This window comes from Vespula vulgaris, chromosome 1 (assembly GCF_905475345.1).
Source record: "Vespula vulgaris chromosome 1, iyVesVulg1.1, whole genome shotgun sequence".
Taxonomy (NCBI): Eukaryota; Metazoa; Arthropoda; class Insecta; order Hymenoptera; family Vespidae; genus Vespula; species Vespula vulgaris.
The window spans coordinates 19,371,098-19,382,859 of record NC_066586.1 but is presented as its reverse complement, the minus strand read 5'-3'; the positions used below and the strand labels follow the sequence as shown (position 1 = coordinate 19,382,859).

At 27.6% G+C, this 11,762-nt stretch overlaps 3 protein-coding genes across 4 annotated transcripts; 1 reads left to right on the top strand and 2 right to left on the bottom strand.

The window, feature by feature from the left end:
* Positions 1–1,083: 1,083 nt before the first annotated feature.
* Positions 1,084–3,996, bottom strand: LOC127065897 (HEAT repeat-containing protein 3). The gene is made up of 6 exons (XM_050998905.1): positions 3,767–3,996; positions 3,354–3,614; positions 2,346–3,298; positions 1,989–2,271; positions 1,734–1,907; positions 1,084–1,653 (listed from the first exon to the last, which is right to left on the bottom strand). The coding sequence occupies exons 1-6, from the start codon at positions 3,902–3,904 to the stop codon at positions 1,540–1,542; spliced, it is 1,923 nt and encodes a 640-aa protein (XP_050854862.1). The 5' UTR covers positions 3,905–3,996; the 3' UTR covers positions 1,084–1,539.
* A 106-nt stretch (positions 3,997–4,102) lies between these two features.
* On the top strand, positions 4,103–6,573 carry LOC127065946 (protein lin-37 homolog). Its single transcript, XM_050999029.1, has 7 exons — positions 4,103–4,412; positions 4,479–4,554; positions 4,717–4,852; positions 4,918–5,136; positions 5,208–5,388; positions 5,551–5,699; positions 5,769–6,573. The coding sequence occupies exons 2-7, from the start codon at positions 4,479–4,481 to the stop codon at positions 5,788–5,790; spliced, it is 783 nt and encodes a 260-aa protein (XP_050854986.1). The 5' UTR covers positions 4,103–4,412; the 3' UTR covers positions 5,791–6,573.
* LOC127065904 (ankyrin repeat domain-containing protein 13D) lies at positions 6,565–11,416 on the bottom strand. 2 transcript variants are annotated; one of them, XM_050998917.1, is made up of 14 exons: positions 11,129–11,416; positions 10,188–10,323; positions 9,984–10,108; positions 9,671–9,716; positions 9,411–9,554; positions 9,152–9,223; positions 8,543–8,723; positions 8,215–8,437; positions 8,001–8,129; positions 7,766–7,916; positions 7,532–7,693; positions 7,354–7,454; positions 7,201–7,289; positions 6,565–7,053 (listed from the first exon to the last, which is right to left on the bottom strand). In XM_050998917.1, the coding sequence occupies exons 1-14, from the start codon at positions 11,225–11,227 to the stop codon at positions 6,810–6,812; spliced, it is 1,902 nt and encodes a 633-aa protein (XP_050854874.1). In that variant the 5' UTR covers positions 11,228–11,416; the 3' UTR covers positions 6,565–6,809. The 2 variants fall into 2 exon arrangements, with proteins under 2 accessions (XP_050854874.1, XP_050854883.1); XM_050998926.1 differs by lacking the exon at positions 9,152–9,223 and having other exon boundaries at positions 11,129–11,411.
* Positions 11,417–11,762: the final 346 nt, after the last annotated feature.

Genomic DNA, 11,762 nt, shown 5'->3' with positions numbered 1-11,762 from the left:
TGTGTGCGTATGCGTGTTAAAAAAAAATCTTTAAGGCAATTCATCATCTTTCGCTAAAAGCGTTTATGACTTCAGCGGCAGATATGGACAAAATATGAACTACTACAAGTGCAAGCGAAGAACCTGTCTTCGCCATACGCTATCATATCAGTCTATAAGCTTTTGTAAGCTACACTCCTCTCGTACGTAGCATAACGATCGGCTTAGTGTGGGTTAAAATAGATAGTGCTAGTAGGCTGTGAACTCATGATTTTCATTCTCTCATATTTATATTCTTCTTTAACGGTGGCGGGCCTGTCGCAGTAATCCGTGATAGATACGATGCACGGTAAGCATCTATTTCACGATATTAATACATAAAGAATAATAAATATAATTGATACGAAAATTAGTGTAAAATTATGTATAAAATATTATTTTATATAACATAAATATATATATATTTTTTTTCTCTTGTCATTATTCTTATTATTATATTATTCTTATTATTATCATTATAGTAATAATAATAATAAAATATGAAGAGAACTATTCTTATAGAAGAAAGTACAAGAAAAGATAATGGAATTGAAACAAGTAGTTTTACTTCATAGATACTCTGAAAACGAACTGGTTTTTATAAAAATAATATATAATATAAATAATAAAATTATATTATTATATAATTATTATGTATATTATTTTTTATTTTAGTCGCAAATTTAAATACTTTATATCCATGCCATAGAATTAATTATATCTAATTTATTTATTTGTGCGAGTATTATTAGTAGTGTAAAGTGTTAGTACTTTAATGTTTAATCAGAATTGGATTAAATATGTTTTGTAAATATATTAAGATATGCAGCCATTCGCTCGGTAGTACTTGCATCTCATAAGATTTCGACGTAATGCATGTACTTCCGACCCAGGTCTCACCACGTGGAGGTTGCTGCATCTGGAGACCCACAGGCTAACGGTGATTCTACTATAAAATTTGCGTTCTAAGATGCCTTTCCACTTCGAGAACTTCAGATTTCTTAGCAAACAGGAAGTGGATGAGACCACGTTTACGGAAAGCTCCATCGTTCGACACCGTTAGCTTCAAATATCTCGAGACACAACCGGTTGTGTCTGTATCAGGATATTTCAAAGATCGAAACGTAATTCTTCGTAGAACTTAATCTCGTGCCTGCGAAGACGGACGCGTATGCCGGTATGAGAAGAAGTTTATTTCTGTTGATATTAGATGAAGACAACGGCCATGATCAATAGATGAATTATTATCGAAAAAACACCATTTTTTGACACGATTTAAAAAAAAAAAAAAAGCTTTTCCAAAAGTCAAAAAAGAAATGTCCTCGCTTGAACCTTCATCTTTAAAATAAAACCTTGTTCATCAAAATCGTTTAAAAATTATGCTTATACTCATTGTTGGCGATAACTATTATAAAATCAGGGGTAATCAATAATCTTATTTTTCTTATTTAGAGTTGCTAAAAACAAATTTTATTTTTTTCTAAATATATATATATATACAATATATAATTTCTTTTTCGTTCATTTCAGATGTTTTATACGTTTTTCTTTATATTTTATAAATCGTATAATATTCGTATTTACCGTAGATATCACTGCTACGTTATCTCCTAAAGTTTTTTTCTGTTCTCGAACCTATTCAATTTGAAAAAATCGATAAATCTAATGTTTCGTGTAAATTATTATTTCTATTTAAATAGTAATGCAATTCTTACCTTATTTTTAAAAATTGGTATCAGTTCCCGTAATTTAACTGTTAATTGAATCTCTCCTGCTAATTTGTCTGTCTCATCTTCAGAAAATATATCCATTAATGCATCCAAACATTCTCCTATAACCCATGCTACAGGTTCAGTTGCACAAGTTACTAATAAAAATACACTTATGTGCTAAAAAAAAAAAAAAGAAAAATACAGTAGAATACTTATTTTTCATGAATTACTTACGTTATAATAATTTAAAATTTTTACCTTCATTAAATCATGTTTATGTAAATTGTCATTGTTAAATATAATCAAAGCTAAATTTCCTAAAATCCTTATTAAATTAGCACGAATATTTGCATTTGGACAGTGTCTCTCTCCATTCAACATTGGTTGTATATCAGCTACAGTCAATTTGGAAAATGTATTTGCCTGTACTTCTGTCAGTTTTTGAAGAATAGCCCTCAAAGCAGCAGTTGCTGATTCTAATAATTCAATATCATTCATATCTGCATCTTTAAAGACAATTGTTCCAATTTCACACCATGTACTATATACAAAACATATATATTAAAGAATAACGTTTAATAGCAATAATATAATATTAGAAAATAATTTATGCACCTGTACAAATTTTCCACACCACCTAACATACTAATATCTAAAATAGATATAAAATTATGTAAACATAAATATGCTCTACATCTCAATAAATGAATCTGTTTTAAAAGTGTTCTTCCTTCAATGCTTTGTGAAAAAGATTCACGAATCACATTGTTTATATCTGTAGTTTTATTCCAAATTTTTTTTAATAAATTGGAATTGCTGATAACTTCTATCAGTTCTACTGGTAATGATGAAATTATTTGACAAAAATTATTGCTAGTAGATTCATCATCATCCATAGGTTCTTCACCCTCTATTTGCTCAGAATCATCTATTTCAGAATACAATTCATTTTCTTGATCTTCTGAACATAAATTAGTCAAAATCTCTAATGCTTGTTGTTGGGCTCCAAGTAACTTTCTGAATTCTCGTATTTTCTTTTGAGTATCTCTAGAAAATTTTTCTTTCTCCTCTGATAAAGTTGTAGACAAATTACATGATAAATTAATGTTATCTATAACCAGTGTTTCTGATAAAACATTTATAACTTGACTAACTATATGAATTTTGTTACTTTCAGTATGACTATTTATATTCATTAATATACCACTTACTAAAGTTTTTAATAATACCATATCGCAAGATGGTATGTCATCGTTAACTTTTAAATTTAACAAATTCAATAAATTTTGTTCATATTCTTTAAGTTCTTCAAATGCAATGGGATTATCCTCTGATAGAGCAAGTATACACTGTGCTACCACAATACTTATTTCTGTTCCATACGTGGCAATATCAAAATATGGTAATAAAATTGACATAAGATCTAATTCATTTACATGCTTGATAGCTACTTCATTATTTTCACATAAAGACCAAAGCAATGTAATAGCTTGAATAAATGTTTCTTTTTCGTCGCATATTTTTCCTTTTATTGCACAATCCAACTTTGGTTGCCATTCTCTGTAATCCTAATAATATATTATTAATATAAAAACATTAATAAAAATATTGTGATATACTTACTCTTTTAAGCAAAGTAGATAAAGGAGTCATGATATCGTCATTAACAAATTTTGTACAAGCTTTTTCTCCACCATTCTCAACTATATGTCTCAAAGTACTTGCAACAGAAGCTCTTACTGGTATACTATGATCAATAAGTAAAGGGCCAAGAATTTTAGCAATACCATCCATGGCTATTCGTTCAGCCATACTTTTACTACAAGACATAGATTCTAATGTTTGCAAACCAGATAATTTTTCTTCTAAAATTGAAGATTGTACCTACAATATAAGATTATATTATTTTCTTAATGATCTATAAATAGAACTCTTTATTATACATGATTTTAATGGAAAAAAAGAATATTTAAAAAAAATACAAGCAATTAATTATAAATATAATTAATAATAATTAGTTATAAATATAAACTCACTTCCTCGTATACTTTTTGCAATGCTTCTTCTTTGTCGACATTTGTAAAATCTTCTATTTCTTCGAAATGATTAGTCGATACAAATCCTGTGGGATTTTCTTTATGCGGTTTTCGTCTTTGACGTTTTTGTTTCCCCATTGTTTTATAAAAAAGATTATTACACTTAAAAGACAACAAAGGTTACGTACGTCCTGTTAAAGAGCACGTGTGTCAATGAAGTCTCCTAAAGCTCATTTTACAATGTTTCTATTTCAATACTGAAAAGTTAGATGGCGCAGTGATATGTGCTGTTTGATTGGTGGATCAATAATATGAAACAACTATTAAAAAAGTGATGAAAATTAATGGAGACATGTGTTCAATTTTCTGATTTCTTCATAGATTTTGTACTCATAGCTTTATACCTGTGAAATAATGTAAATAATAAAGATCATTTATTGTAATTTGTATAATTATATTAGAAATTTGAAATCATTCAGCTAAGATTAAGCATCATAAAAAAGCAAAAATGTACTTTTTCTTTTTTTCTTGTTAATACAAAGAGATAATTATCAGTATTAACATAATTGCGATAAATTTGTCATTGTTGAACAATTAGATTCTGCATATAGCACAGTTGCTTTTTACTTATATACATTTAAAAAAGGTAAGAAATAAGGATGTAATAAAAATTTAATTGATGTTTGTGTTGCAATATATTTTTTATACTTAGATGGGAAAGAAACGAAATATTCAACCTCTACCGCTTACTCCAAGTCGTGTTAAAGTAGAAATAAAAGATGAGATAGGTAATTATATTATATTTTTCAATTATAGGTATTATTTATATAAAATCTGTAATATTTGCTTTTGCCGATACCTAAGAAGTGTTGAAATATCTGCAGTACTGCAGTCTCTTACATATATATTTGTGTAAGAGATAAATTTATTAATTATATGTAAAATAACAGGAGACAGTGATGTTCTTATTGCAAGAGATAGATTGAAAGGAGCTTTACGAGAATTATTGCAACATAGTGATTCTGATTCATCTGAAGATTCCAGCGAAGAAAGTTCTCAAGATTATAGACATCACATGAGAAAAATGTAAAATTTATTTTTTACTTATAAAGATATAAGATCTTAAATTTAAAATACTCGTTTTGTAATAGAGACAGCATGTACAGGACAAAATCTCTCCATTTTCATCAACCAAGAAAAATAAGACGGCGTAGACAAGTACAAATGGATACAGCATTTCACCATACATATGTGATGAAACTTTTCGATCGCAGTGTAGATTTAGCTCAGTTTCAAGAGGATACACCGTTATATCCTATTTGTAGAGCTTGGATGGCTAATCAACCAAGAAATCCAACTCTTATTCCAAAGTGAGTATACGACTAAATATATATCTATTATAATAAAAATAAATTTTATATAATTTCTTGTTCCCATTTAGAATACGTAGTCCTAGTCCTGAAATACTTATTGAAATTAATCATCGTAATATATTAGATGTAACTGGAAAAGTACGAGATGTTCATTATTTACCAACTCCTTTTCCTTGCGAAGAGGCAATGCCAAGAAACCGTATACCATCTCCAATAATTCCTGAAAGCGAAGAATTAAAGTTAGATTATGTAAGTAAATAAAAAGCAATTGTTATAATGATAATAATTTTAGGAAAATTTAATCATGTAGAAATAATGTTACATATTTAAAATGTATACTATCTATTGCATATATATAGATATATTGATAATATGTACGTTTATTAACTACTACTTAATTAATATTCTTAGGATGGACAATCTCTCAAATCACGAGAAGTATTGTTAAGAGAACACAGAGTACATTGGAATGCTGTTCGTAAAAAATGGCATCAACGAGCGCATAAAAATGAACAACGTTATGCAAAAAGCCAATATATACTTGGTGTTATATTTAAAAGGTACGTATCGCTTTAATTAATTTAAATAAATACAAGTCATAATGTTTTAATAATAAAATCTTATTCCAGAGCACAATCAGAATTTGAATGATAAACAGCTAAATCATGCATTAGTATCTATCATTTATATAAATATTCATAATATTTGGAAGCAACATATATCTGCAACATTAAATGAAACCTATTATTAAAATAATTCTATTTTTTTTCTTTATATCATTTATATAAATATATTTTTATCACAACATATTTTGATATTTGTTCTTATATTTGTATTTATGTCTTATAACTCATTGTCAAATTTCACCTTTGTGTTTTGATATTGATATTTTTTTTCTTATACAAATTCAAATAAAATCCCCGCTATTGTTATACTACTAAAATGGATGATTTTTTACATGTTAAAATCGAACTGAATTTTGTTTTCATATTTTTTGTTTTAAGTTATTGGTGTTATCTTACTCATAGTAATAGCGTGTCGTAATTTAATAATTATAATCGTAATTATTAAGATAAATTAATTAGAATCATAATAATAGAATATTTTAAGTTATACTAGGAGAAAGGTGAAAACAAGTGATTTTGAAGACTTGAGAATTACATACCTTTTATTTTAAATAGTGACGGTTATTGTAACTTACACTATATACTTTCAAGTAATAGGACTGTATGATTGTTTCTAGTTGCGATTTAATCGAGTATGAAACGTGCGTTTGTATATATATACATGTATATATATATACACACATACTTTTTTTAAAGATGTAATTGTCAAGACCTCATAGTTTTTGGATTTTGTTACTATATTTGTTATACTATTCACTTTCATTTCATATAAAATGTAGCTAAGGAATAAATAACATAATTTAAATTATTCATTTACTTAATTAATAGTACATTGTTTCCACTGGTTGACCTTCATTATTGTATATTTCAATAACAAACGTTCATTGTAAGTAACATTATCATTTTTCAAAGGAATTTATCTATGGATCATAGGAAATATTTCTTTCTATTCAACAGTCTCGTGCCCGTGAGACAGAAAGAATTTTCATTTTGGAAGTATCAGGTAATTAATTTCTAAATCACCATCATATTGATTGTAAAAGTTCACTTGTCCGTGAGGGATAATTCTAACACTTGTCGAAATGTTTCTTCTTCTAACAATCGTCGTTGTTCTTCCTCTATTTGCTGTTGTTCTGAAAGTTTTAATGCTAGACGTAATTGTTCTGCTGTACTTTCTAATGAATCACTATCATCGTCCTCCTTAGCTCTTGCTTCATCTATATTATTACGTCCGTCTGCACAGCTAGCAGTAGTTTCTTGATATAGTACCAAACTAGCTTGAATAGCTCTATATTTAGTAAAAAAACGATATCAGATTAGATTTTGATAATAATTAATTAGAGTACACTATTATTAGCCTTATAAATATACTTACAGAACGTATAACTTTGAATAAATGAAATAGGATAAAATTTAAGTCAATTTTTGTATATACCTTTGAAGTTGTCTTTCTTCCTCTGTTGACATATTAGGTGTTGTTGGTCTAGATGGTTTTTGCGCTCTCAATGCCTCCCATATATCAACCTTTACAAAGTAATGAGTTATACATAAGAAAAAGATTAGAAAGAAAATCATAGAGACTTCTTACCTCGTCTCGTTCACTTCCCGCTTCTAGTAGACTCTGTTGTATAGCAAATTGTAATAAATCGTCCTCTTCTTCGATACTGAATTGTGTTCGAACTTCAGCACCTAATTTCATAAATGATTATGTACAATATGTTTATATATGTATTTAAAATGTAAATTGGCCAGAAATACCTAATTACCGAGTTTTATATAACCCGTAGGAGGCTCGAAACAAGTATCATCGACCAAGCACGTCATACGATTTGTTTCTTGCAGATGTCCTACATGTGGTATTTCTTGATCCAAACCAAATATATTTCCGAATGTTATTCTTGCATTAAGTATATGAAATAAAGGAATTTCTGTAATATACAAAGCAATATTTTATAATAATTCGTCTATGTTGTTTCATGAAAATAGGTAAAAACATTCACCAATTTTAACAGGAAATCCAGATGGTAGTTGCATTTGTATGTAATCTTTCAATTTTGCAAAATGTGAACTGGATATTGCCATTAAGTCTACAATAGGCATAATTTGTTCTTGCAAACTCAGTGGATATTCCTCACTAAGCCAAAGAGTTGCCTACAATCGAATCGATATAAGATGTATGTAAGAATTTATTTTATTTCAGATTACATTACTATCTTGGTATTAATTGAAATGTACCTTGAATTTTTGTATTTTTGTATTAACTTCCTTTGGTCTTCCAATATCTCTTCCATTTAAATCAACATCTGGATCAAAATATTCTTCAGGTGTTATATTACAAGGATTACCAACATTATTGTATTCTTGCTATATAAATAAACAATAGAAATGTTATTATTGAATCTTATAGGTATATGTATTGTTAGAAATGAAAAGGAAAAAAAATAATTACACTGGTTGTAGCGTTACTGTTTTCATGTTGTTGCTCCGCGATACCAAGAAAGGATTGAAGAGGTGTGCGTGGCGCTCTTGCTCTTACTTTATCAGCATCTGATAGATGTTCCAATCGTGTTTTTGTTATTAATTCTACATTACTTGCACTAAAGACTTTACATTCATGTCCATTTATTATTTCAGTTTTATCTGAACGCCAGCCCCATATACCAGCTTTATTGCTAGCAGTATATATACACACACATATATATATATAATAAATAATTTATTACATTATATTCTAAATATAATTAATATTATAATGACGTACAACAATAAATATTTACCGTTCAAAACTAATTTTATCAGTATCTATATAAGTAGTAACTATGGGACTTGTAAGACGTGCTAAAATGCCTTCTTCAGAAGGTTCCATTAATTGTATGTTATCATCGCTAAGAAGTTTCATATGTTCCACATAAACCTTCTTTGTTTCATGATCTACCTCCATCATTGTTGCACCATCATCTGGAAATAATCCAACAATTACATTCATGAATATAATTAAATAAATACAATAAACAAGATCAAAACAATTATTTTACGAATTATTCAATAATGTGAATTTATATGGTAGATCAGCAGTATATTCAATATATACAAATATAACTTATTATTTGTTTATTTATATACTTATTTTTTCATAAAGTTTGATAACTACTTTTAGTGGCAAATAAATAATAAAGCAATGATAACTCCATTATGCTATAATGTACTAAACTTATTATAATGTTTTCCAATATGACTACAGCTACTTGGACAAAATAATAAACTAAAGTACCAAAATTAAACAGAAGCATCTATGCAAAATCAACAAGAATGTATATTCCACACATTTTCAAGATTTGTCAAAATGTTGTACACAACACATAGATTGTAAACAAAACAACTGTCACCTGATTGTTGTCCCATCATGGTGAATACATAACTGCGATCACACCTAAGTACCAAAGGTGCATTTGTTGCAGCTTGCATTGAATATAGACAGTAAATAATAAACAAATAAAAAGTAAATAAAGAATAAAAGAAAAAAAGAAGTCAAAAAGTAATTGAGTAATTCATAATATAGTAGAAGTTGTTATTGTTACTTTCTATAAACTTATAAAGTAAGTAATAAATATATGTATATATATATGTATATATAAAGTCACTTACTCTGCCCTTTGAAGACATAACTCCGATTTCCACGTTGCCAATTTGTATGATCAAATCCTAATAGAGTAGTATCGATTCTTACATTACTACCCTGTTTGTAAACTTTGTATGTATCACTGGGACACATTCGAGATGCAAGAGGAACTAGTGAGATAAAGATAAAAAAACTATTAAAACAAATTTACAACTTGTTTTAAGTTTAACTGCATACCTTGAACTTTGATTTTAAAATGCACGAATAAATTTTGCTAGATAATTACCCCAACTAGTGAACTCCCATTTCATTTCTACATAAAAATCGGGTGCCTGGAAGTGATAATAATAAAAATAAATATGGCAAGAAATGATTATGTCATCATACTGCTTATATGCTATGACATTTATTTTTACCTTTTGACCGTGACTAATATGATATGTTATTTTATTGTAGAACAATTAATTTCTCAGTTTAATAATATAAGTATATAAATAAAATAATATAAAAGAAAAGACACGCATAAATAGCATTTTGTATTGTTAATATTTCAAAGCAGTATAATAAAAGATTAATACATTTTTATAAAAAAAACTAACCTGCTTAAGTTTGTGAAGTAATTCAGGAATACCTGCAACACGATTACAATATCTTTGGTAATCCCTACGCGCAAGCACCATTTGTAATAACTCTGGATTGCCAGTTCCAACTGCTTCTTGAACCACTGAATCAAATACATAAAACAATATATATTTATACACAATTTAATTGTATTATAAATTATTAAAACTACAATTGTTTACCGCTCCATCCTTGAGTATTCTCCGTGTTAACATTAGCTTCATGATGTAATAAAACCACAGCACAGTCAGTACGAGCTAAAGTTACTGCTAACATTAAAGGTGTTCTTCCACGAGTATCATGTTTTTCTATATCATGCTATAATATAAAAAAAATATATATACTACATCTATCACAGGAAATATTTACTTTGCGAATTTCAATAGGTTGAAGTAAAATTAATTTATTAGATTAATGTATATATATTTTTAGTACGTATAATATCATGAATAAAATACTTCACCACACAAATAAGGCTTCTGAACAAGATTTCCATATAAGGATTCAGAAGTCTTTTTGAGAAATATATAAGAAATCTTCATTAAAATTTGTAACATTATCAAAAGCTATTGAACTATGAAATATTCATCTGATATGTCAATATATAGCACTACATGATTCATTAAATAAAAAAATAAATTATCTAATCTTAAAACTTTTATATTATATTTAATTATCTCTTTAACATAAGATGTTATATATAAATTGTATAAAATCGCTAGATAATCTATAGTCAATATTTATTTTCCACTTATACACGATTAATTTATTAGATAGGATTATATATAATAGTCTAATTGATTGTATTATAGATCATAATAGTATGTATTATATATTACGAAATGAAGATACTACAGCAAAGTAAAAAATGTATGATATAAACAGAAAGATAATTATTTTTTTTATCGTACTATTATTCTGATTTTTGATTAAATATAGAAATTTTACGTTTATTAAACTTTTGCAAAATGCAGTATTCATATCTGAAACTAATATTAAATATCCATGTAGTAATACTAATATCTATGTATTACGTAATACATATTGATATATTATTTAACATATATCATAACAATAATTATAAATACTCTTCTAAACGAAATTATACGATATCTTTACAAACCGCATTTGTAGACAACTCCTTAGCAAGTTCTACATAGTTGTTAATCCACACCAGCCAATGCAGCGGATAATTTTGTTGTATAGTCTCTACATTCACCATTTCTATATATTATAATTAACAATTACATCCAACGTCTGTTATGATAAATACCACAGTTCAAATACGCGATACCAAAATTTGACAGTCGGATACATGACAAAGGTAAGTAATCACCAGCTATCGCCACAATTTTGATTCATTGAAAATGCAAAACTATAGTTAAGAAACTTACGATTAAAAGTTAACTGGAGATAGTGCAACGGAGGCACGATCGGTAGGGAAGAGGAGAGACGATGTTCATCGCGTTCATAAATCTATTCAAAAAGTATTTTATTTTCTATCTGAGCAAAAAAGGATGAATAAATAATTCGATCGTTATCGTTATGATAAATTCAACATTTTATCCTTACATATATGTATACACATATCCATATATATATATATATATACATACACGCACACATATATGCACATATATACAAAATTAAATTGGCGCAATGGAATTACATTATTCGAGTTCTCTGCGAGAAAACTTTGCTATTAATAATATTCACATTGCAAACGTTGGAAGATCAAGATCTATTTAGAAATCTCA